The 24,066-nt window shown below is 39.9% G+C and overlaps 2 protein-coding genes across 4 annotated transcripts; one reads left to right on the plus strand and one right to left on the minus strand.

The window, feature by feature from the left end:
* The first annotated feature begins 1,956 nt into the window (after nt 1-1,956).
* On the plus strand, nt 1,957-12,401 carry slc2a12 (solute carrier family 2 member 12). Its single transcript, XM_085246973.1, has 6 exons — nt 1,957-2,062; nt 2,830-2,947; nt 6,558-7,853; nt 8,415-8,537; nt 10,578-10,710; nt 10,957-12,401. The coding sequence occupies exons 2-6, from the start codon at nt 2,851-2,853 to the stop codon at nt 11,042-11,044; spliced, it is 1,737 nt and encodes a 578-aa protein (XP_085103099.1). The 5' UTR covers nt 1,957-2,062; nt 2,830-2,850; the 3' UTR covers nt 11,045-12,401.
* On the minus strand, nt 12,397-17,746 carry tbpl1 (TBP-like 1). Of its 3 annotated transcripts, none has more exons than XM_085246975.1 (8): nt 17,647-17,746; nt 16,944-17,043; nt 16,445-16,690; nt 16,264-16,346; nt 15,119-15,182; nt 14,707-14,810; nt 14,094-14,188; nt 12,397-13,717 (listed from the first exon to the last, which is right to left on the minus strand). In XM_085246975.1, exons 3-8 carry the CDS (start codon nt 16,577-16,579, stop codon nt 13,635-13,637), a joined length of 564 nt encoding a protein of 187 aa, XP_085103101.1. In that variant the 5' UTR covers nt 16,580-16,690; nt 16,944-17,043; nt 17,647-17,746; the 3' UTR covers nt 12,397-13,634. The 3 variants fall into 3 exon arrangements, with proteins under 3 accessions (XP_085103101.1, XP_085103100.1, XP_085103102.1); XM_085246974.1 differs by having other exon boundaries at nt 17,575-17,714; XM_085246976.1 differs by having other exon boundaries at nt 17,661-17,684.
* Between the last annotated feature and the right edge of the window lie 6,320 nt (nt 17,747-24,066).

Here is a 24,066-nt window from a genome sequence, read left to right on the forward strand (position 1 = left end):
AGCGCTTCGGGGTCCTTAGGGACTAGTAAAGCGCTATACAAAATACAGGCCATTTACCAACAACTTAGGAATGAAATTAAAACAGGAGTCATAGTGATAGCAAAACACAATGAACCAAGCATAAATGACTAACATGAACATGAATCAAAACTAAAGGCCCATTAACATCAAACTCAAGCAGAAGAGAAACCAAACTCCAGAAAACTCACAACCCTCGGTCCAAGGCCATCACCTGATGTAACCGCAAAGACAAAAGGGTCGGGTGAGATTAGATGTGCACAAAGTGTCCTGTTAAATTCTAAAAAGTATCAGGAGCCCAAAAGTTTACAGTTAGTGTTTAGTGTCACTTTTATTTTAGATTTACCTCACTGGTTTTGGTATAGCAGCATCTTCTTCAGCTTTTCATCACTTTTTCTGATTCAGTGCTGCCGAGCTGTTAGAAATGCAACCACACAGTGACCAAGAACTTAGACGTTAACATCAGGTTGTTTTTGTTGTAATGATGTATTTTCCTGTGCCAGAACTTCTCATATCCAAAATCTCAGTTTTTAATAAAGGCATAGTGCTGTAGTGAATCAAAAAAATCTGCTAGCATGAATGTTTAGTTTCGAATTGTAAGTATAAAATAAGTAAATGTGTAATTGCCTTTACTGTCCTGCAATCTTAAAACAGAAATTATCTGTTAATTTACTGGAAAAAATGTACATCACTCTTTCAAAGCAGACCGACATACCCCAAGTTACCAATACAAGATGGCAGTACTGAACACCAACAACAGCAAACCTGTAAACTTTTTAATCTGTAATGCCACTGTTGTGCATTTTTGACTCACTAAAATAAGGCATACACAGAGACACGGATCAGGCTCTAACCATGAATCTGTCTAAAGTGCAAAAAACGGGGAAAAAAGTATTATGCTGTATTGCAAATGATAGCTGTATAATTCTACCTTTCTAGGAACCAAAACAGATCCTGTTTTTCCTGTTATTTTGTGGAAAGCACTAACTGGGGAGTGACAATGTCTGAATGTCTGGAATGTGGCAAGGCAAGGCAAGGCAAGGCAAGTTTATTTGTATAGCACAATTCAACAACAAGGTGATTCAAAGTGCTTTACAGAGACATTAAAAGTACAAAATATATGTTGTCCATCATATTTACCAAAGCCACCCCTGAGACAGATTGCAGTCTTCACAAGGCTGCTTCTGGTTCTCTGGCCTTATGTTTGACATTCCGGGGTTATATGATCAGATAACTGGTTAAATTAGGCACCTCGGGAAATGAGACGGTAGATTCTTTATAACAAATATCCCCCTTTTCAATAGAGGATATGAAAAGTCCAGTATTTGCTGACTCAAATATTGTCATAGCTTATGAGCGCAGGCATGTGTGCACACCTTTGGCAAACTTCTAAGAGGATCAGATGATGTGTTTCAAAAAAAGGTCAGACTGGATCATATAGGTCGGACCATCTAAATACATATCAGTGAAAGTAGGCCAAGCACAAACAGAGCTCCCCAGGCATGTTAGGCCACATTCTGTCATCTGTGAAGAGCGGCAGGTGTGACTGAAGCAGTCGAAGAAAAAGGGCATGGGAAACTCAGTAAACAGCAGGTGGCCGGACTGCTTGTTGTCACATGCATCCAGTGCCTTTATGAGTGACTGAGCATTATTGATACAGGTGCATTTTTTTATAGCCTGCTTTATATTAGGAATCACAGCTGAAACCACTACATCATATTTGTCTGTGATTACAGCTGGAAGTCATATCAAAGAAAGATCAGAAACTCGGGTGTGCATTATTCATTAGGAGGGGCACGTGGAGATACACTTTGGTCCAATAAGAGGTCACGATAGGAGGTCCAAGGCTAAGGAGAGTTTTCTATTGGTAGTGCGGGAATAAGTGTGCGGGGTTATGCAAATACTTGAGCAAAAACAAGCCGAGAGCGTGCAGTAACACGAGCGAAAGAGGAGTCCGGGGAACTCTGGAAGTGTGGACACGAGAACGAATGGACCGACAGACTCGGGCGTAGGCCAACAGCAGAAAGAAAGCCTGTGGCGCCAGGTAGGAATAATGTCACTGCACTCGGCTGTCATTACAACCTAAATGTGTGCTCTAAGAAACTTTTAGGTAGCAAAAACGGTTTGTTTGCACATAAACACACCCGTATTTGAGCGCCGTGGGCTTTTGCACTAAAGACGTCTGTGATTCCTGGTACTCAGTGCTGTCTAGCCTCTACAGAAGTGCACTGCAAGGGTTTAGCTCAACTCTTGTATATTATATAGGCAGAAAAACACGCGATCGTGGACTTTGTCTGTAGTATCACTAATTATAACAGTGATCTGTTGCAACATTGAAGTAGCATTGATCACAGTGCAGTATCTGGTCACAGGTAAAGGAGAGAGCACAGTTTCTATAGCTATTTCCAGAGATTTTCAAAAAACACGTGCAACACTTTCAGCTTTAAACAACTATATGCCACACAGTCGTCAGCTCTTTACAGATCCAGCTGCAGCTGTCCGTGGTGAGCTTCACACAGCTGGTTTGTATGACAGGGAAACCTGGGTGCGCCCAGCCAGAGCCACAAAGAGGCATCAGCTGATTCTTCACCTGTGACTGGGGATCATGTTTGATGATTAATTATGTTTTTCTGTCTGGATCTGTTCATGTTACTGTATAATAAATATTTTATAATGATGCCTGGGATGTTGATGTGAATTAGAATTTCATGTATCTGTCCTTGTGCAACATGAATAATATCTGCTGTATTTTTTCTTGCCTTTGCACAATGATTTGTTTGTTTAAATACGCTGGTGTGTACTTGTTTGTAGGTCTATTGTTAGTGGCGGTTAATGATGGAGTCCAGCAGCGAAACCAAGAGGATGACCTCTTACCTCCCAAGCAAACCCTCAGCTGAGAACCAAAAGCTGACCTCACCCAGAGAACCAGGTATGAACAGCCACTGATGTTGTCTTTTATCAGGTTTAAAAGTGTGCATGTTCCGTTTAGAGCTTATATCTTACGTCATTTAAAAGACTAAATAGGGTTTAAAAAAAGGGGGATTCTCTGCTGAACATTGCTAAACACTTAAATCCCTAAGAATGCATATAGTGAAAGTCAGTGTTGGCTGTCCCTTAGAGAAAGAAGATGTAGATGATTGCTCAAGGAATACTGTCTAGATGTGGAACTGAGATGTAATAATTTGGCTCAACATCTGGAAAACTCTGCAAACCTGTTTCTTAGAATGGATACATGAATCCTATGATTATTAAGCTGGAGCAAAAGAAAGGCATTTGCTGCATGAGCAACTTCTTCACATTAGCTGTTGCTCAAACACTCATTTATGATTAAGCCAAAACATGTTTATGACAGCTTTTTATGCTTGAGTCCTGGTCATGCTGACCTTGGTTGCACAATAGCAAAAACGTTGCACGGGCTCTTCACAAGTATCCATCCATAATGTTAAAAACATAACCCAGTCAGCTTCATATGTGACTAAACTACACGCTAGAAATATAAGTCACTAAACTGAGATATATTGATTCTCCAAGTAATAATTTGCATCAATCAGGAGCTAGGTTTAGCTCAGCATCCAGATAACCTGACAAACCCGCTTCTTAGAATAGTTTAATGAATTGCAGGATTGCAGCTGAGCTTGTCGAACAGTGATTTATGATTAAGCCAAAAGGTGCTGATGTCTGATTTCTTGTGTCTCAGTCACGACGTATTTATGTGCCAAAAATGTGACACAAATTCTTCACATAATGCCCACCCACTGTTTGGAAAAACATCAGTCACCTTGCTATTTGCCTTCACTACATGTTGGAAAGAGTGCATTTTATGATAATCAGATACTGAAGTGTGGTACTGCCAGGCTTACACTTGACCTGGATGCAGAAGCAAACACTTTGCTTTCACTGCACTGGCTCTGCTGTACATGGTAGTCAGATAAGGACAGCTAACAGGTCACGGTAGGCCAAAAAACATTTCCCAGTGGTGGACCCTCCAGCCACAGTAAACGTGTGTTTGTGCGTCTAAGGTAGGCTAGCACATGGTTGGAAATAAACAATTCCTTGTTTCAAATTAAAAAAAAGTGGGGTTGTTCTCTAGAACAGTATTAGCAAGTGTGCCAGTGTGAATTTTGAGTTAAGGTATCACAGGCTGTGACATGCTAACAAATGACATAAAATCCTATTATTAGACAACCATTTAATGGAAATGACTGATATGAGGCTGAGTGCTGGGGTTGCAGCTGAACTGTCAAAGCAAACTTCGTAGCATTTAATAGTTTGCAGCTGTGTTAGCTTTCCTTGAATCGTGTGTAATAAAATCATATGTAATCATATCTAATAAAAGCTCTCACTAGTGTGGTCGTTAGATACACATTTGTGTTTATAGCTTTAGAAAGTACAGTTAATAACAGGTGCAGGGATATTATCACCTAATGTAATATAACTAATGATGCATTATGTAAGATAATGCTAAAGTCATCTTCTTCCTCTTTCTTCTGTAACAATAATCTATTAGTCAACGTGAAGCACTCCTAGCACATGTTCACAAACACACAGCCTTACCAGATTGCTTCATTCTTCTTCTGATCCTTGACCACTAATTCCACACAGTCAGCACTAATAAAGTGACTTCATGGTCGGGTGAACCTTCTGAGGACTCTTCGTAAACCCTGACTTGACTGAATATTTGTTACTTAAGAGTTTTTTTGTTGTGGAAGGTGAACGGACACAGTACCGCATTAGCTTACGCAATATCATCTACTGCCCCTCCACACTCTGTTTACCAAGTTCTTAATCCTGCATATGAGCTTGACAAGTTATAAACAAGAACATATTACAACACTCTGATTCTGATCCATACAGGTTGTTTGTATTACTGTTTAAATGTGAGGCACAACAAAGCAGTGTTAAGAAGATGGCATCCATTCTCGAATACAGTTATTTTTTTAAATCTAAATGTTTAACTATTTATTAGTTTGCAAGTAAACCTTTTTCAGATCAAACATGTCTAGGACATACTAGTTCAAGATGTTAATATTTCCTACTAGTCTTTGCAACAGGCCATAACCACCAAATAAAAAGGACCAGCGGTTGCTTGTAGCTGCTTAAGGGATATTATCAAGTATACATAAAATTCTCATGAGCCTTTGTTAAAGATACAGAGGTTAATCTGTTTAATCGAAAAATAATAATATTGTACTCACTAAGATATATAGGTAAGTTTATAATTATATATCCTAATTTTGTATAAATTATGAATTGATACATTTGCAAAAACTTAGAATTAATACATTAAAAATACACAGAAACAGTTTGTGGAAGCAGCCATGTCATTCCACCACACTGAATAAAGTGGTCGTCCCTTCTAATTGTGTTTTGGCAGGACAGCCTAACACGACTGCACCCCCGTCAACTGCTGGTTATTAGCATTAGTATCTCACGGTCCCTCTGGCAAACAGTTTGATTACATTCACACATCGTATGAGAGTTTATTTGCTAAGTGTCCGAATCCAACACTGTTACATTCACACTCACTACAACTGAACAGCAGTCAGAGACATTTGTTCTATTGTGGCCACCATAGCTAGGATGGTGGACTTGAATTGGGAGGGATAGGAAAACAGTTCAGTTGATTGCAGTCTCCAGTCTACAGACATCTAGTGGTAAGATTTTACACACTGTAACTTTAATAAATGAAGCCACAGCACTGTGTCCTTGCATAAGAAAACATTAGATGGTATCAGATCACCTTAAGTGAGTTTTTAATCTTTTGAGGTAGTCAAATGCTATATAAAAACTTTTAATCTTATCCGGTTTACAGGCAGATACATGTGTTCTGGAAGCTGTTTTAGGAATTGGGTAACATGTTGTAAAAGCATTTTACCTGGGGCAGAGTCCGTTTTGTGGCCAATCAAATAAGGTTCAACCTGTTCCTCCATTCTAGACTAAATGGCTGTTTCTGGCGATGGCATGGGGGTGCAGTGATTAGCACCTGTGCAGGAAACATCTGGCTTTGTATGTTGAAACTCCAAAGTGATGTGTGTTAGTTTAGCTGATTTATTTCTAAGCTGACTGTAGGTATGAGTGTAAATGACTGTTAGCCTTGTCATGGATCCCACCTAGAATGAACAGGGATGATGTCGGGACACGTTACTAAGGCCAAAAAAGGCATTATTGACACATATTGTGACTTCATTCTTACATGCCATTTTCCCTGTTGAGCGGCATTGACTTGAGCCAGTCCAAATGTGGAACTTTGTCACAGAATGTGGGACAAGAGGACCTGGATACTCTAGACGCACCTCTTACCTTATGTAGCCCACAACCCTTTCTCTGTATTTCTCTGTATTACTGATAATGTTTGAAAAATACAACACAATAAAACTAGGCCCACTTGCTGGGTTAACCTACAATCTTGGTCTTGTTTTTTGGGACAAAAAGTGAAGCTAGGAGATTGGAAACTTGCACTTGGCGCTTAATTCAGTATAGCTATCATCTTAAGATACATTCTCTCACTGTGTTCTCTGTATTTCTGTCCCTTTCTGCAGGCTGCAGCTGGCTGGTGGTGGTTGCAGCCATAGCGGCCTCTCTGAGCGGCCTGATGTTGGGCTATGAAATGGGGCTGACCTCTGGGGTCCTGCTGCAGCTGCGGGGCCTCCTCTCTCTCTCCTGCAGGGAACAGGAACTGCTGGTCAGCTCCCACCTGCTCGGTGCACTCCTCGTCTGCCTGGCCGGAGGAACATTTTTAGATCGCTACGGCCGACGCTGCTCTTTGCTCCTGAGTGCTGTTCTAGTAGTTGGCGGCACCGTTGTGCTCATCGCTGTGGCTTCTTTTGTTGCACTGACACTTGGCCGTGTAATTGTGGGCATGGGAACATCTCTTTCAGGGACAGCAGCTTGTTTGTACATTGCAGAGATCTCACCGAGGGAGAGGAGGGGTCTCCTGGTGACGCTGTACGAGTTGATGTTGGTTGTTGGTGTAATGCTGGGATTCGGCTGTAGTTACGCCTTTGCTACCGTACCTCATGGCTGGGTCTATACATTTGGACTAGTAATTCCTCCAGCACTCCTGCAAATAGGTGCGCTCATATTCCTCCCACCCAGTCCACGTTTCCTCGTTGCTCAGGGCAAAGTGGAGCGGGCGAAGAAAGTGTTGGCCAGAATGAGATGCGTAAGTAAGGAGCGTGTGGAAGTGGAGCTCAGGGATATCCAGGTTGGACTGAAAGAAGAATCAGAGCATAGCTTCTTGGAGCTTTTCAGTGCCAAAGCTAATCTGCGTTCACGGCTCCTAATAGGTGTGGCCTTAGTCTTCCTCCAGCAGGCTACTGGACAGCCCAACATCCTTTCCTATGCTTCGCCACTTCTCCGCAGCGTTGGCTTCAACAGTGATGCTGCAGCAACCCTGGCCTCCACGGGGTTCGGAGTCGTAAAAGTAGTTGGTACCATCCCTGCCGTGTTGCTGGTCGACCGATTGGGACCCAAGAGCTTTTTGTGTGTGGGTGCTGTGGCTATGGGATTGTCGCTGGCTGCCCTTGGTACATTGACTCTACAAAGTCACACTCACCTCACAAGCCTGTGCAATAGCCAAAGCCCTCTAAACAACACGCATATGCCATGGGATTTAAACGAAACCTTCACAGACTTTGAGAATAGTGGCACTTTGTCTACCCACCTGGAAAACCAGTGGAACACTGAACAGGTGCAGGGGCTCAAAACAGAGAATGATGCAGTGTGGGAATCAGTAGGAAGAAGGACTCTTGTTGAAGTGTCTTCCTCACTGAAGTGGGCGTCATTGATCAGCCTGCTGGTGTATGTGGCAGCCTTCTCAATTAGTCTTGGACCAAGTAAGTACCCGTACATTATGGTTCACATACACATGCAGTGTCTCTGTATTTATCTAGAGACTGGATATATAAGATGGACATTGCTTCTGAGTCTGAAAAGTGAAGCTAACTCATTTGCTTCAAACATGCATTTTTTCTAATGGACGACTTCCGTGGTTGCAAAAACCACTTCCTGTTATTTAGAAGTGTATGGAAAGTTAATCCAATGTTTTCGGCATTGGTAAAAACACTTTCCTGGGCTCAAGTCAAGTTTTTCCTCTTATTAAAGTTTGAATTAATGAATGATCATGACATCTGGTTTCAAAAATCTGAGATGGAAAGCAAATATAGTCAGCTTATGGTAAGACAGTGAGATTTCATTAACTCTCATTAACCTTAAATGGTTAAGGGAATGGTTATACACAGTCTTCCATGTGTGAGCATTTTGCTACACTTACATTTTTTGGCATCCAGCAGCAGGGCATTCCTTCCCAGTGTTAATCCTTGTAGTGCTATATAAATAAAACGAGTTAGACTGAGTTTCTTATACCCCTCTTTTTTTTGTCCTTTATCTCTTTTTAGTGGTGTACGTCGTTCTCAGTGAGATCTTTCCGATGGGAGTCAGAGGTAGAGCTGTATCGGTGGTGTCAGCTGTAAACTGGGGCACAAATCTGCTGATCTCCATGACCTTCCTCACCATCACGGGTGAGTACTTTATTACTTATAATTTATAAATTGTAGGTTCTAGCTAGTTGTGGTATGTGCTATACTTACAGCAGCTATACTTACACGACACCAACTCTCTGCCACCTACAATGCCGCATTGAGATCCTTTCCCTGGTGCCTCAACCCCCACTCACATCTTACATCAGGTGATCTCATTGGGTCTCACAATGGTTTCACCTAAAACCTCTGGTGATAATGAGCCATGCCTTTTTTCATACCTTGCCTCATGTGGTGAGACACATGATCAATCAACAAACCAAACAGAAATTTCCAGCTGGGTTTAAATACCTGGGACTCTCAACCATTTGGTTTTAGAACTGAACAAGTTTCTTGGATGAGAAGTGAAACATCTTTAAGAAACTTAAAGACTTGAACTTAAAGTCGAATCGCTTTCTTTTCCAAGCTCCTTAGACTACCATGGCCTGAACGACTGAGAGCCTACACTGACATGTATTTGCACCAGACATGTTTAAACTAGTGCAAGAATTCACAGAAACTCTGTAAAAATTAACACAGAGTTTCTGTTTGACAAGTGATAATCATTTTAAAAAACACATTTTTACAATTTTACTATCCTCCAACAGAACTGCCAAGATCAAGCCCAAGACCACACCTAACCCAATTAGTTAGTGTTCACATTTTGGCATCTCTTTATTTTAGCACCTGGTTGGCATTGTTTGCCAAACATTTGCCTATATAGTGGACCTAAACTAGGTTATGCAGCTATATTTTAAATGTTACTTTATTAGTAACATGTAAAAATGAAAATACATAGTCGTCATACAGAAAGAGACAGGGTAAACCCTAGACAAATTCTCATTATGTCAGAAAACAGACAAACCCAGACTTTTATATTCATACTTGTGACTAATTTGACTTTAAATCGTTAATCTTGTGGAAAGAAACAGAAGAGTCCAGAGGTTTTTAAATAAGAAACCTTACTATGAGCGTTACCAGTGCATCGCTGTGTTGCCCAAATGTCAAAAATGAGAAAAGTTCAAAGCAATTGCAGACCTGTTGCTCTGGTTTCCTAAAATGCCAAATGTTTGTGTGTATCTTTTATGATTGACAAGTCTGGACTGCAAGAAAGAAGCCAGTTTAGCTCCTGGACTCTTTTACTTTTTAGTCATACTATTGTAACAATGCGGTATGTGTATGTGTTGACATTGTCTTTTTTAAGTAAGCATAGCATTTAAATACTGCTCCCTGTCATATGTAGGGTGGCTACACAAACAAAGCTCAAAGCAGTCCTACCATTCATGCTAAAGGGCAAGTTCCAAACTGTATAATTACTGCTGCAACATGCAAATTAGGGACCTTTTGTCTCCTTATGTAAGTCAGTCTGTAAGTCTGACAGGTAAATATTTAATTAAAAAAAGGGAACACTCAGAGGTGTAGTAGCGCTATTTAGTGTGTGACAAGTAGTGTTGCTATGGTAACACAAACAGTCAAACATTTTTGCTTAATCAGCTGAGTTACTGCGCTATACTGTTTGAAGATTTTTGTTTAAGCGTGGTTTGGCAATGGCTTGCTGAAATAAGCAAGAACTTCCTTGAAGTAGATGTTGACCAGATGGCAACATCTGATGTCCTTGTATACATTGCTCAGCTATAATCCATTCAAAGATGTGCAAGTTATGCATGTCATATATTGTAGTGCACTCATATGGTCTTACAAATTCCTGAACTCATGGTGCAAATTTCAGTTTTTGCTTTTAATACGCTGCTGCCTGAACATTGTGGGCAATCATGGAACTTAATTGTTATCCCAGGTTTCATAGTAAGATAGTGGTATATAGCTTGGACGTGTTGTTGGTCTATTGAAGGAAAATGAACATGCGTATAAAATTCATCAGTATCAACATTTGGACTTTTTAAATTAAATTTGGATGATTTGCAAATCATTTCTTATTTATTTTATTTTTTTACATAATGTCTCAATTTTTTGGGAAACGGGGTTGCTTATGCAGCAAGTATGGTATTGCATTATATTAATTGTTTCGTTTTTTGTTTTTTAAAGAAAACATCGGTGTGCCCAATGTTATGTTCCTGTACTCCACCATGAGCTTTGTTCTGCTGGTATTCGTCGTCCTCTTTGTCCCTGACACCAAAGGTCGCACACTGGAGGAGATCTCAAAAGAGCTAGCTAAGAAGTGAGTGGTAACACTTCCTAGCTAAATTTACCCTTTACCCTTCATTTTAATTTTCATATTTATTTCCTATCCTATTCAGTCTTTTTTTCTTTAGGTCACGAGCAGTCTAAGCATTTCACTGCATATCGTGTGTATGTGACAAATAGAATTTGAATTTGAACATTCGACGTCTATGCCATCAACATCTAGTAAACTGGTTTGTGAAAGTGATTTTTACCTTCTGTTTCTCCCCTCCCTGTTTAACAGGAAGACTTTTAAGGTGAGAATTTCCAGGCCGGTTCAGCCTCAAGAGAGCCTGATCAGGGACAGCAAACCTACACAACAACTGTCCTGAGAGTCAAGAGCAACGATCAAGACAATATACAATCAAAAATATCCATATATCTAGAATAATCCTTTAATTGTCCCACAAGGGGAAATTTGGTTGTAACAGCAGCCAAAAAGACACATATACAAACAAACAGTACACAGGACACGGAACAGAAACATACACAATTTTTCTTACATATTTACATTAAGGACAATGGTTATTATAAACAGAGTACTGTACAGTTATTAAATTAAATAAAAATAACTACAGGTAAGAGGCAAACCAGGTTGTAGTGCGAATTGGTTAATTAACTTATTGCAGTTACAGCGCAGATGTAAACATCTATGTTTGTTGGGAGCAGTTCTGATTGTACAGTCTGACAGCTGCAGGGAGGAAGGACCTGTGGAAACGCTCCTTCATGCATCTAGGATGCAGCAGTCTGTCACTGAAGGAGCCTGCAGTTCAGCAACAATCATCTCATCTACGTCGCTATATTGGCTGTAGTTACAGCTGTTTCTTGATGATGATGATGCCCACATGTGATCCCATCATGGAGCCTTTGATTTTTTTTAAATGAGCATAGCTAGTATTATATTCTAGTATTAATTGCTATATTCAAGAAAAAGCAAATCTTTTTCTCAGATTTCCATCAGTTTTTACATTTTTTTTTTCTCCGTTTTGAGTAAAAAAAAAATTCATCTAGCAAATCTGGCATTATATTAACTAAAATCAAACACCAATAGCCCAAACTGGTACTCGTTCTTTGGAGGAGGGCAAGCTTATTCCTAAGCACAGTGTCATTTTATTGGTGCCCATTGTTATATTTAACGTGGTACACAAGGGCCAAACCAGTCATACCAGTTATGTTAGTGGATGTGTTCAAAACCCACATGAAATATGGAAGGAATTGTTTGTCTCCTCATTTGCATTTTATGGGAACACGCAGCTAGCTGTGTAAGACCGGCTACTGAATGTTTAAAAAGAATCGGCGAAAAAAAGCAAATCACGAGGTTCAGGAGCCATGTTTGGCATGAATTGTGATTTAGACCGATTCCTTCTTTTATTTTTTATTAGTACGATGCTGTAATGAGTTTAAGAATACAAATTCTATAGCGGATGCCCTATGCACGAGTAAAACATTTACATTTTATAACCTGTACTTTGACTTACATCACCTTTTAAATGTTGCAATGTGTGTTTGCAAAGCCTGACATGGAAATCTCAGTCGTTAATGACAGTATGGAAGACATTCTAGGGAAAAAAAAAACAAAAAAACAAATCAACTGGGAAGTGCCTTCTCCACATGTACTCGGGATATGTTCACACACACAAAAACAATGTCATGCAAAGGGAAGCAAACACACCACACAGTAGTCCACTGGTTGCCTGTTCACTTTTATTTTTTTTTATACAAAATACAAAAATCCAAGTGCCACAATTTTTCAGTTGACACTAGTTCAAAAAGTACTCCATCATACACACATTTAAACAGCATGTCTAAGCTTTTAATCAACATTTTTTCTATCAGATGCATTTATATACATACATACATACATGTTGCCTTTATGCCTGTCCGAACACTCATGGTTGCCTCAAGAATTCACATGAATGTATTACGAAACCTTTTCGACAAGTGTTAGTGCTGCCATACAACTTTGTACGACTCCACAGAGTGGCTGCTTTTGTAATTATGAGTCAGTTACTTTTTCATGTTATGTTTTTGCTACTTTGTGTGTGTGTGTGTGTGTGTGTGTATACTGGCAATTGTGGACAGTGTTTTAATGATTTCTTAGTCCTCTGCTAATAAAAAAATCTCCTCAATATTGTCTAACAAGTGGTTGTGTTCAATGAACAGCTTAACTCGTCACTTGAAAACTGAAAATATTCTTAACCTTTGAGAAGTGTTCAACATGTCAAAACATTAAAATACATCAAGCATATTTGCAAAATGTTCTTAAAACTATTAAGAAACAACAAGAAATGAAATGTGCCTTATTGTGAACAAAAGGAAGTAAATTTGAGGTGTGTTTAAGTTGTAAGTGGATGTGTTTCTGCATATCGGCCTGCTCTTACATTGTGTACACTGATAATATTCCACTTCTCTGTCTGCTGTTTTTCTCCTTTAGCAATAACACGGGTAATACAGAGTACCTGTGCAGGACTTTTACAAACCTTGGACGGCGGTTTATATATATATATATATATATATATATATAGCCAAATCTTAAATAGTTTCAAAATGGTCTTTAACTGTCCATGCAGAGACATCCAAAAGCAAATAAGCTACAGCAAATAACTTCCTGCCTCTTCACTGTCAGGTGAGGAGGACGGGTGCCTGCTGAAGGATATTAAGTTTGGAAGACATTTGCAGGTTTAGGCTGTTAAAATCACAAGATCCCAACAACTCCACAACAACGTTAAAATTTTGTAAAAAATAACGAGGACATTTTAGGACGTTACAAGTGTGGTATTCCAAGCCCAGCCTATGAATGAGTTCAGACGTTTGTGGCTGTTGCCACATAGTGATGAAACCAAAGCAAGCAATTCCAAGGATAAGGTGCTTCTTCGTCCGTTTTGAGTACTAAATAGCTCGAGTCCTTAGTCTTGTATCGTTTCATTTGCAGCGGGGTTTCTGACACTCAAACAGTAGCGGGTAGACTTGCTCCACTGCTGTGGCCACGTTCTGGACATTTGGTCCTAAGCCATCCAGTGATGGTGTGAAAGCAGAAAAAGATCAGCAAAAATATATCAGGACAAAGAAAAAACAACAGAACTGGAATAGAAGCTTTAAAAAAAAAAAAAAAGGAAAAAAAAGACCGCCTTGGGTTTCAACTTTAGCCTGATAAACAGTGCACCACACGAAAGGAAGCACAAAAAACAATTTCGCTTGAGTAAAATTCTTGGAGGAATTGGGTTATTTACAAACCGCTTTCCTCATTGAAACAAGTTATAAAATGCTTTCATTTTACATGACCTCAATCCCTTAAGCCAATGTGCCTTCTTAGCTGTACATAAAAAGGGGTAAGATACTTAATGTGTCTGTGTGTGTTGAGCCTCGTAAGGAGTGAGATACCTGTAACTGTGAGGCTGCCAGTTGAGAACACTTGTATAGTCGCCTTTAGATTTTTGATCCTGTATGTAGCAGCTGGGTGGAGCTCAGGTTCATAACTGTAAATGGTAAAAAGTTTTTAGTACATGTGTGCACATCGGCAAAGTTATACCTACAGCTTTGTGAGTAACGGACTTGATGCATGTTTAGATGCCAGCCTATATTCTGTCAGATAGCATGTACAACAGTAATCCAAATCCAACAACTAGAGTACACACACACATACTTCTTCAGCCTGCTTGCTCCACTGTAGTGTCAGGTACATGCACTCAATGCGGTGAGGTTTACTCTAACCACTAGAGGTCATCCTCCACTAGCAAACATTAAACTTTTATTCCCCGTTCACTTTGCACATTATTGCTGCTCATGTCAGGACTTGAAATCACAGTTGTCACTATTTTCTTTCAATATGGTATCACACCATGAAGCTAACGACCCAAAGAAAACAGCAGAAAGCAATAAGACTGTGGATAAACATATGCTACAGCTTGATCAGGATAGTTATAATGACGATGACAATGATGGCATTGATTTTAATTAATGTTGCAACAGTTGTGACTTAGCAGCACTGCATTACCTGGCAATGGGTCGGTTATTCTTCGTGAAGTTTATAAGATTGACTGCAAATGGCATGGAGCACACTGCCAGCACATTCACAACTTTGAAGGCTGAAAACCTCACCTGAACAGACAGCATAAACATATGAGACACAAAATACACGCATTTATGAGTTTACACTTCTTTTTATTTTAGGTCCAATAATTAAAGGAGAAATCCAGTTTAGGTCTTATGGCCTTAATGTAGATAACTGCAGTTTCAGGTAGTTTGAGCTTTGTGACACTGTGCGTTACCCTGCTAGTAACAACCATCAGAAGATGGGGACTCTGTGGTCTTAATAGTTGGGACAACATTCAGGTAGGCTGAGTTTAAACAAATAACAGATTGACTGTGTATTTCCATGCAAAACCAGCTGCTGTGATTATTCTTACCTTGAAGCCTAGTTTCTGCAGACAGCGTGCTAACCTGCGAGCACCGAGCTTTGCCTCATCCTCACTTAAAAAAAAAAAAAAAAAGAAGGAAGAGAAAAGAACGGATAAATGGCAGCATAACTCAGTGAAATGAATTCTTTGGTATACAAACCATAATCAGAAACTAACATCTTTTTGAGTAATTAAGTAATACTTACAATCCAAACCTCTAAACTGGGCTAATACAGATGAGGACAGAAGTATTATTCATGCACATTCTAGTTTTACTTGGGCTGCTTATATTATTTGACTTTGCACAGAGAAATAAAAATATTTGACAAAAACTACCAGGGTTAAAATCATTAGCCTCCCGACGCCAATTTTCAATTGCGTGGATGCTGCTGGATAACAGTCTCCAGTCATTAATTGGAGTTTTCAGTCCTTAATCTGACCAAAAAATTCACTTTAAGTATGTATAATCCTTCTCCAGGTTGTTCTTAGCATGTTTCAGTTTGCCCTAAGATGTCTCTTCTGCAGAAGTAGAGCTTTTCTTGGTCTGTATCCTAGTGAGTGTCTTCTTTGTTACCACAATTCTTGACTTGGCTAAGTCAGTCACTAGTGTCTTTGGAGTTGGTCTTTAGACACATCTGTCACGACTTTTCTTTCCAGAGTGTTTGCAATCTTTTGCTTCCTACCTTTGCCACACTTGTGTAAGTACTCTGTGGCTCTCTTTGAATTTCTTGATGATATCCAATGTGATAACTTTGTATATTCATTTCCTGCTTTGTGAGCATAAACAATTCTTTTTCTCAAGTCCGACCCGATTTCTTTTGAGTTTGGCATGATGCTTTCCCAAGTGACAGCTCAAACCCTTGTTGAAATTTCTACACTGCTGATAAATTGAAACATAGTTATACCAATTTAGTATTTAGTTTACTCTGTACTTTTAAATTAAATCAAAACTTTTAAATTTCATTCGGGGGACTAGTAATTCAGCTCTCATGTGAGAGAAATGCTAACTGCATTAGTTACATATGATAAGGGACGTAGCAGTACAGCCCCACAAATAAAGTAGCAAGACTTCTGAGGCCAAAAGAAGCAAATAATTTGACATTTAGTTAGGTATAGGTGTGTGTATCCATGTTGCATTATGAGTGTCAGTCTACCTTGTTGCTCCAGTGCAGATGATTTTCCCTGAAGACCAGATTGAAGCAGTTATCATTGGTTTACGAAGCTTCATCAGGACTTTCTGAGGACAAAAAAAGAGAAGTCACAATTTCATGTCTCAGTTCTAACTGTTGACATGAATGCAGCATTCTCTAGTTTCACCAATAACAATACACTTACCCCTACTTCTGGCTTATAGATGACATTTGTTCCTTCTAAGGCAATGGTGCGGAGGTTGAGGTGACACCGAGTCCGAAAGGTTGCCACCACATTGGTGATAATAATATCAAGTGCCTCATCATTGCTTGAATCCATGGGGAAGTGTGTGGTGCAGCAAGAGGACCACAGAGGTTTTTCTTCTCACTTATTCATGAAAAATGCCACCCCTCACCATTATTGCACCGATGGGAAAGGAGACAAGATGGGCTAAAGAACAAACAAACAAACAAAAAAAGACCCAAATGAAGCCATTTTTCAAATATTTCTGAAATTTAAAATCAGAAATACTTCAAGGGGCATTGCACTACACGAATGAATATGTATTCATTCATTAATAAAAATATGTATTGCGGCGCCTGCTCTATATCAGAATTTTGCAGATGTATTTTGTGTTTGCTGAATTCATGAGTCCAGTTAGTATGTTAGTGTAAGTAAAAATGCTAAGAAGATTGGTTATCACCTCAGTTGCACACCACCATCTAATTATCTCCTCGCCCGCAAGGTGTTCTCCTCCACTTGAAAGACTTGACTGTGTCTCAAAGCACGAATCACTCAGATATCTGCAAGAAAATATTATTTTGTCAATTATTATTCTTTTAGCTGAGCGTCCAGCTAATTTCCCGACAAAAACCGATACAGACTAACACGTTAGCTACTTTCTACTGCTACTAACAACCAAGAAAGTAACAGCAAAATATGACCCTCGACGTCAATAATTCGTTACTTATAGACACGTTTAATGTATAGACCGTTGCTTTGTATTATAAACTGCGTTATAGCTCATGCAACTGATAAGCTTGCTTGAGGAAATGTTGCTAGCTAATCGGCAACTAATTCAACATAACTACATGCACTGAGTCGGTGTTTGCGCTAATAACTGCACTAATATGGGATTGTAAGCAAAACAAAGAGGTAACGACATTTCGCAACTGCTCAGCTAGCTAATGTTGTGAAGAGGTCTTTCCGTTAGCTAGCAACAAAGAAGAGTACACAGGCAGCAATGAATGAAAAGTTGTCAGCTATGCTAACTAGCAGACTAGCTGTCTAAAGCAAGTTAATGGCTGGTGTTTGTATCTTAAGAATCCAGCTACCGCTTTCGCTTTTTCTGTGATGTTATTCCAAAACACAAATAAGGCGGATAATAGTAAAATTTGTGGACAAACCACTTCCTCCGCACACAAACAAGCAGTAACAAACACGACACCTTCCGCTTCTGTTTTACAAAATAAAGCCGCTCCTAGTGGGCGCTAAATTAACGTCAACTTCCGGATCGTAAAATAAAATATAATTTAATCAGAATCAGAATCAGAATCAGAATACTTTATTGATCCCTGGGGGAACTTCAAATGCCTATATATTTCTGTTGCGAAGTTGTACCTAGCTGCTTACATTTAAAAAAAAATATATATATATATATATATAAATAATACTAACACTGCAAAACAACTGTGCAGCAATAATACAGTTTTTTTTTGAAAAAACTATAAACCATCAAAAAAATTTAATAAGAACTCCTAATATATAGCTTTGTGTGTAAGTGTGTGTGTGTGTGTGTGTGGGGGGGGGGGGGGGGGGGGGGGGGGTGAACACAGACACACTGTTGATCCAAACAGTCAGAGACAGAAACTTTTTCATGTTTATCATAAGCTTGTCAGGAACCTTGGCATGATTTTGGATGGCGATCTTAGCTTTGATAGTCATAATAATAAGGTCACCAGAACTGCATTCTGCCACTTAAAAATATATGAAAATTCTGAAAATTCTTACCTCAAACTGACTCTGAGAAAGTAGCCGATGCATTTATATCAAGCAGCTTAGACTACTGTAATGCTCTGTGTGCAGTATTATCCAAATTATCAGTAGGGTGACGTAAACTCATCTAGAATGCAGCAGCCAGAGTCCTGACATGCACATGGAAAGATTACACCAGTACTGAAGTCATTTTATTGGCTTCCAGTTCAATCCAGATTTACCACCAAAATACTGCTATTAGTTCTTTAACCAGTCAGTGACTTTAGCCCCCAGTACAAGTCTGACTTTCTCAGTGTCTATAACTCGATTAGACATCTCAGTCACCATGGATGGAGGTCTTTTAAATTCCCAGAATTAGATCCAATTGGGTTGAGGAGGCTTTTAGTTAGTGTGTGTGTTCTTTGATTTTGTGTCAGTTTGTTTGTTGGTTTTTAACTCGTATTCTATTTCTTTGTAAAGTTTTGTTTTGTTGTTTTTATTGCCTTATGATATTGTAGACCTACATGGATTTTGTTATCAAAAACATGATAATTACACGACCTTTTTCCCATCTTTGAAAAGTTAAAGACAAGGTTGTTAGTACCTATACTGCTCCAGGTGACATGAATGTACTGAACCACTGAAAAAGCCTTAACAAAGCTCACTTTAACAGCACATGGAATCACAATCACCTATGACTAATAAAGCATAAAGCATAGTAATAAAGCATATCACAAATATTTAATATTTCATGACTGCCTACCTGCCCTGCAATAGGCTGGGTTACAGCGCATACAAATGTACTGCCTATGCAGGCAGACTAACTGTATGTTGGTTTAAAGCTGTTTGGCACCACCTTGTGGAAGGTTGGCTTTCATAAGAAGGAAAATGAGGCAAATTTAATTTTCTGCTGCAGTGTGCAACCTTTGTCAGTTTTTATGATGTGTTGACATTTAAGACGTGCGGATTAGTGGCATCTCCAAGGATTGTGAATCAGTAAACACTCCCCAGGGAATTCTGAACGGGATTACAAAAGCAGACTGAAGTTTGGAAAGTTTATGTTATCAATGAGAGCGTTTGCAGTCGCTCTTGTGACTCATGAATGAATTTAGTCAATGGATGCTGAGGTGCCTGCATGCTGTCGCATTCTGTGGGGACTTTGACCTTTAAGCAGACTGATAATTTATATATGAATATTGTTGGTCTGACTTGAGCTCTTTTTAATTTATTTACATTTTATAAACTTTGCACAATACAGCATAAATGTTAAACTGATAAGAACAACATATCATCTTTATGAGATAATGTTGCCTAAAGCAATCGCAGATTTCAAAGTTTCTGTGTGTACGTGTGCGCATGTGTGTTTGTTTGTGTGCTTTAATACCCATTGACTTATGACTTGCTTATGAACACGTGCGCATTGTGAGCCGTGGCCCAGCTTCTTCATCTTGGCTCGCTGCAAACACTTCTCCTTCCTGGCTTGCTCCCAAACAAAACAGCAAAATAACTTCTTTATGATTCAGCCTTGTTGTTATTGTTCTTCCTCCCTAGTTACCAAATTGTGTCTTCCCCTCCTCTCATTTAATCATACAAGTCTTCTCTCGGTGAAATATAGCCTTGTAATTCACATCCATCCCTGTATAAGAAGCTTGTTCAGATGTCCCGAGATGTTTACTATAAAGGTTCAGATTTAGAGCAGGTTAGGAAAGTCAGACCACTCGCATTGTCGTCGTGCACTCGCTTGTGTGTGTTGTGAGATAGCTGACGCAGGGCGCAGGAGTATGTTTACAATTTGTTGGGCCGCATATCACTGGGGCAGCCTCTTCCCAGGGGAACAATGCTCTTACTCTCATTAGGTCAGATGATACGGCATGTAAACGCACAGATGCAAGCACTTACGGTTTAAGAGATGCAAATATGTCTAAGAATAAATAGACGGTCCATCACTGAAACTGCTTTGTGTGTGCATGTCAAGGAGATAGTTACAAAGGGAAAGTGAAAGATAAATCTGTCTTTTTTTTTTATTCCTGGGAATACATATGTATAACCCTCCAAAAGCAAAAAGTAGTATAGAAGGGTAATAATTTTGGTCAAGCATTTATTATTGGGTGGAAAATATATTTCAGCTAACAAGGGTGAAAGTTGTTTGCGTATCCATAAATTCCCAAGCCCCAAGAGGTCTGTTTTCATCAGAATGCCCAGATGATCTGGACAGTTTGGTATTCTTTCGACTCAGTCACAAAAATCTCCTGGAAACATCCCACCAAAAAGTCTCTTCCTGCCTTCTAACGTCTACCAAATTTCTTTGAAAAACTTGACTTCCTTATGTTAGAGTCTTTTGCAGAGGGTGGGGGGGGTGGGGGGGGGGGGGGGGACCTCACTTTTCCCTGTAAACTGGGAGTGTTTGTTAGGTTCTGTTTATGTTGGGTGTGCATCACAGGCCCATTTCAAAAGGACTTAGAGAGCTTTTAAGAGTGTTTGCAGGAGTGTTGCACAACTGAGATCAGCATTGGTTTGATGGCTTTGTGTGGAATGTTTACAGTAAGAAAAAGGTCTAAGTGATAAGCGCAAGGGGAAGGAGATGCAACAACAGAAATGCTTAAGTAACATGTGTGTAGGTGAATTTCCACTTTGACGCATGTACGCTGTACCTCCGTGCCGGTGTACTGTATGTGTATGCTTGTGAGTAATGGTTTCTGTATGAGACAGAGATGAATAGTGTGCGAGTTCGCTCTGAAGAGGGAATCCAGTACCCTGTGTAGTGCTGCTCTGGGGTCTCCCAGTGTAAACAGAGACGTGGGAACAACCAGGCCTGTTTATATCAGCTCCACTCTTTACTGGGACCAGTCAGCCAGGAATCAGGGGCACAGCCAACACACTGGTCTCAAGCGCATACACACTCATACAATTTATAGACGCCCTTATGTGAAATATTTGTACACAGGCTTGCTCGGAGAGAGATGTACACAATCCCTGACAAGCCCTAAATGCAGCAGGTGTTGTTGGAATCCATCATGTTTTATAGGTTTTGCATGATTTGAGGAAAATCCTTCCTAACTTAACTAACAACAGGAATGCAGCAGCTGTTTTATTTGCTTTAAGGCAATGTTTTAATGTTTTCTACAGACACAATACTGCATCTTTTTATGCTCTTCTATAGAGTTCATATAATGAGGAGCTGATTTTTAACACTAAACAGTTGCAAATGTGTCAGCGGAGCCCAATTCTGCTCTCTGCTCATTCACCTAAATAATTGAGGAGAACTGTAGAGCAGAAAAGTCAGACAGAGCAAACTTTTACTGTCGATCACACAGCAAAAAAAAAAAAAGAAAGAAAGAAAGAAAGAAAAGGGTGGGGGATAAAAAGGGTATATATAAAGAAGTAAAAATCTTCTCTCCTCTCATCACAACTCCAGAGGACAGACAATCAGCCCAACACTCATCATGTCAGATTAACAGCTGTAACATTAACACACCTGCAAAAATGTTACAGAGTCAGCCATGTTTAGACTAGTTTGGGAAAGGATGACATTACCATGAGCATTATCTGATGCAAGCCCACTCCTCAGAGAATGCACCTGCTATTTTCAGATTAGAAGGGGAATAGTGCTGCAGCTGGTTCAGCATGAAATCCAAGTTTCTGAAGTAAAAAAAAGAAGTCAGGCACAGCAGTTTTACAGTTCTTGCCCTGCCCTTGTTTTCACATCATTAGCATGCAAGTTGTGGTAATGATTTTTTTTTTCTTAACTGTTTATCCAACTTAGGTTTGCAGGAGGCCAAAGCCTGTACAGAAGCTGATTTATAGTAGAGCGAGATATGGAGAACACTTCAGACAGGTCACCCGTCCATCACAGCCTGCCTTCAGTGGTGCAACATGAGAAATCAAGCGTAGCGTTAGCTGGAAACCTAACCTCAGACGCAAATTGCAGCAGATCAGCTGATCTCAGCCCCAGCACGCATGAGCTGATGGCTCAGCTGGCATACATCCAAGTAACCAAGTAGCACGTAAGTGACACTGTTTAAGCTGCCTGGAGTTGCTGTTCATCAACGACCCGTGCTTGCCTGTCTCTTCCTTTCATTTCGTGTCATTGATGTCTAGCTTCCTAGTTCCCTACTAGGGTCGTCCAATCTCCAGCTTTCAATAGATACTATTAGATGGGTACGGAAGCATGCTATTCTGGCATTATGTTTCCAAGTGAAATGGTAAAGGTTCTCCCCAGACAGACTGATGCCTCCAAATGTCGATAACTTTAGATATAAACACCAACTTTCTTTTCATCTGCACATAAAATATTTTAAACATGTGTATAAGGGTTGAGTAATTAATTATGTGCAAAGTATGCCTAGTATTTTTTACAACAAACATCACGGACACTAATATGTTTACTAATTTCAGCTGCTCCTTATTTGCAAGGGGTCGGATATATGCTGGATCCCCTTCCTGACTCAACCTTTGAGGATTTGTGTTTCCTCCCAGAATCAAACTAGGGATCTTTCACTTGTTAGGCATCAAACTGTGGAGCCAGGCCTGTTTCATACATTTATATTTATGTGTAAAAGTGTGATACTTTGTGATACGCAGAGGCAACGGTGAAAAGCTTCATCAAAATCCACCTGAAGCTGCCGGAGGACACCGTAAAGAACATCAACTTCGATAGAGTACATCGCTTGGGGGGCGCGCGGTCGCGGACCGGGAGACCACGGCCTATTGTGGCCAAATTCGGTCAATTCAAACAGAAGGAACAGGTGAAGAGTCGCGGCAGAGAGCTGAAAGGAACGGACTTCAGCGTGAACGACCAGTTCCCCAAAGAGATCCTGGAACGACGCAAGGTCCTGTTCCCAGTTCGACGTAGCTTCATCCAGAAAGGCTCCCGTGCTGTCATCGCCGTGGACCGGCTCTACGTGGACGGACAGCTGTACCGCGACCCCGGCACCACACCGTGGTTATATTGACTGCACTCCAGATAAGAACCCGCTACACTCTTTTCTTATTCATTCACACTTTCCCCTTTAACATGGGTTTAACCTAGTAATATCAGTATGATGTCATAGCAGATATAACACCGTCACCCTCCGTCATTGCTTTAATTGGAATGTTTCCGTTTCGTTTCTTTTTTGTTGTTGTTGCTCACAGTTCAGGTGGTTTCTTTCTTTCTCTTGTCTTTCACTGCTGTGGTCACCTACTTCCCCACTCACCTATGAACAACACCCTCTATTTCTCCATATTTTCACACCACGATCACGCAAACACATCAGCTCAAGGGCAGCACATTTACAACAGCCTAACAGCACGCACAGACTTGCAGGACACATAAGCAAGCCACGCTTGTTCATATTAGTGAATATTCACACACATAGTCAGACTTATGGAGCCTCTCACCACACTTCTTTTTCTCTTTCTATTTACAAACAAGGGATGTTTCCATATTCTCTCCACCTGTCTAAACGAAACACCCAGCGTACATCATTAGACATACACACACAATTATGGGCATGCTGAGGTTTGCCACATGGAATGTAAATGGAGCTGGCACCAGAGGAAAGAGGTTAAAGATATTTAACCAGCTTAAAAAACTACAGGCAGATGTTGTTTTATTACAAGAAACTCATAAACCTGTCACAGGTTTAAACGAACTTAAAACACCTGAGTTTCCTAACGTGTTTGCAGCCTGTTATAATTCTAGACAACGGGGAGTAGCAATTTTAATACATAAAAATGTTAATTTTACAGTACTCGATACAGTTATAGATCCAGAGGGTAGATTTCTAATTATTAAACTATCAATATTGAACAAAAAACTATGTATTGTAAGTATATACGGTCCAAATGTTGATGAACCCTCATTCTTCCAC

This window comes from Mchenga conophoros, linkage group LG15, assembly GCF_057382185.1.
Source record: "Mchenga conophoros isolate Kocher_MC1m ecotype Shallow Benthic linkage group LG15, M_conophoros_male_GT1.1, whole genome shotgun sequence".
Lineage (NCBI taxonomy): Eukaryota > Metazoa > Chordata > Actinopteri > Cichliformes > Cichlidae > Mchenga > Mchenga conophoros.

Coding starts and splice junctions, on each gene's coding strand:
- slc2a12 (XM_085246973.1), top strand. CDS start 2,851: ATGATGGAGTCCAGCAGCGAAACCAAGAGGATGACCTCTTACCTCCCA. Junction 8,538..10,577: donor GACCTTCCTCACCATCACGG/GTGAGTACTTTA, acceptor TGTTTTTTAAAG/AAAACATCGGTGTGCCCAAT. Junction 10,711..10,956: donor TCAAAAGAGCTAGCTAAGAA/GTGAGTGGTAAC, acceptor CCTGTTTAACAG/GAAGACTTTTAAGGTGAGAA.
- tbpl1 (XM_085246975.1), bottom strand. CDS start 16,579: ATGGATTCAAGCAATGATGAGGCACTTGATATTATTATCACCAATGTG. Junction 14,811..15,118: donor TGCAGAAACTAGGCTTCAAG/GTAAGAATAATC, acceptor CTGTCTGTTCAG/GTGAGGTTTTCAGCCTTCAA. Junction 13,718..14,093: donor TGGCAGCCTCACAGTTACAG/GTATCTCACTCC, acceptor TGGATGGCTTAG/GACCAAATGTCCAGAACGTG.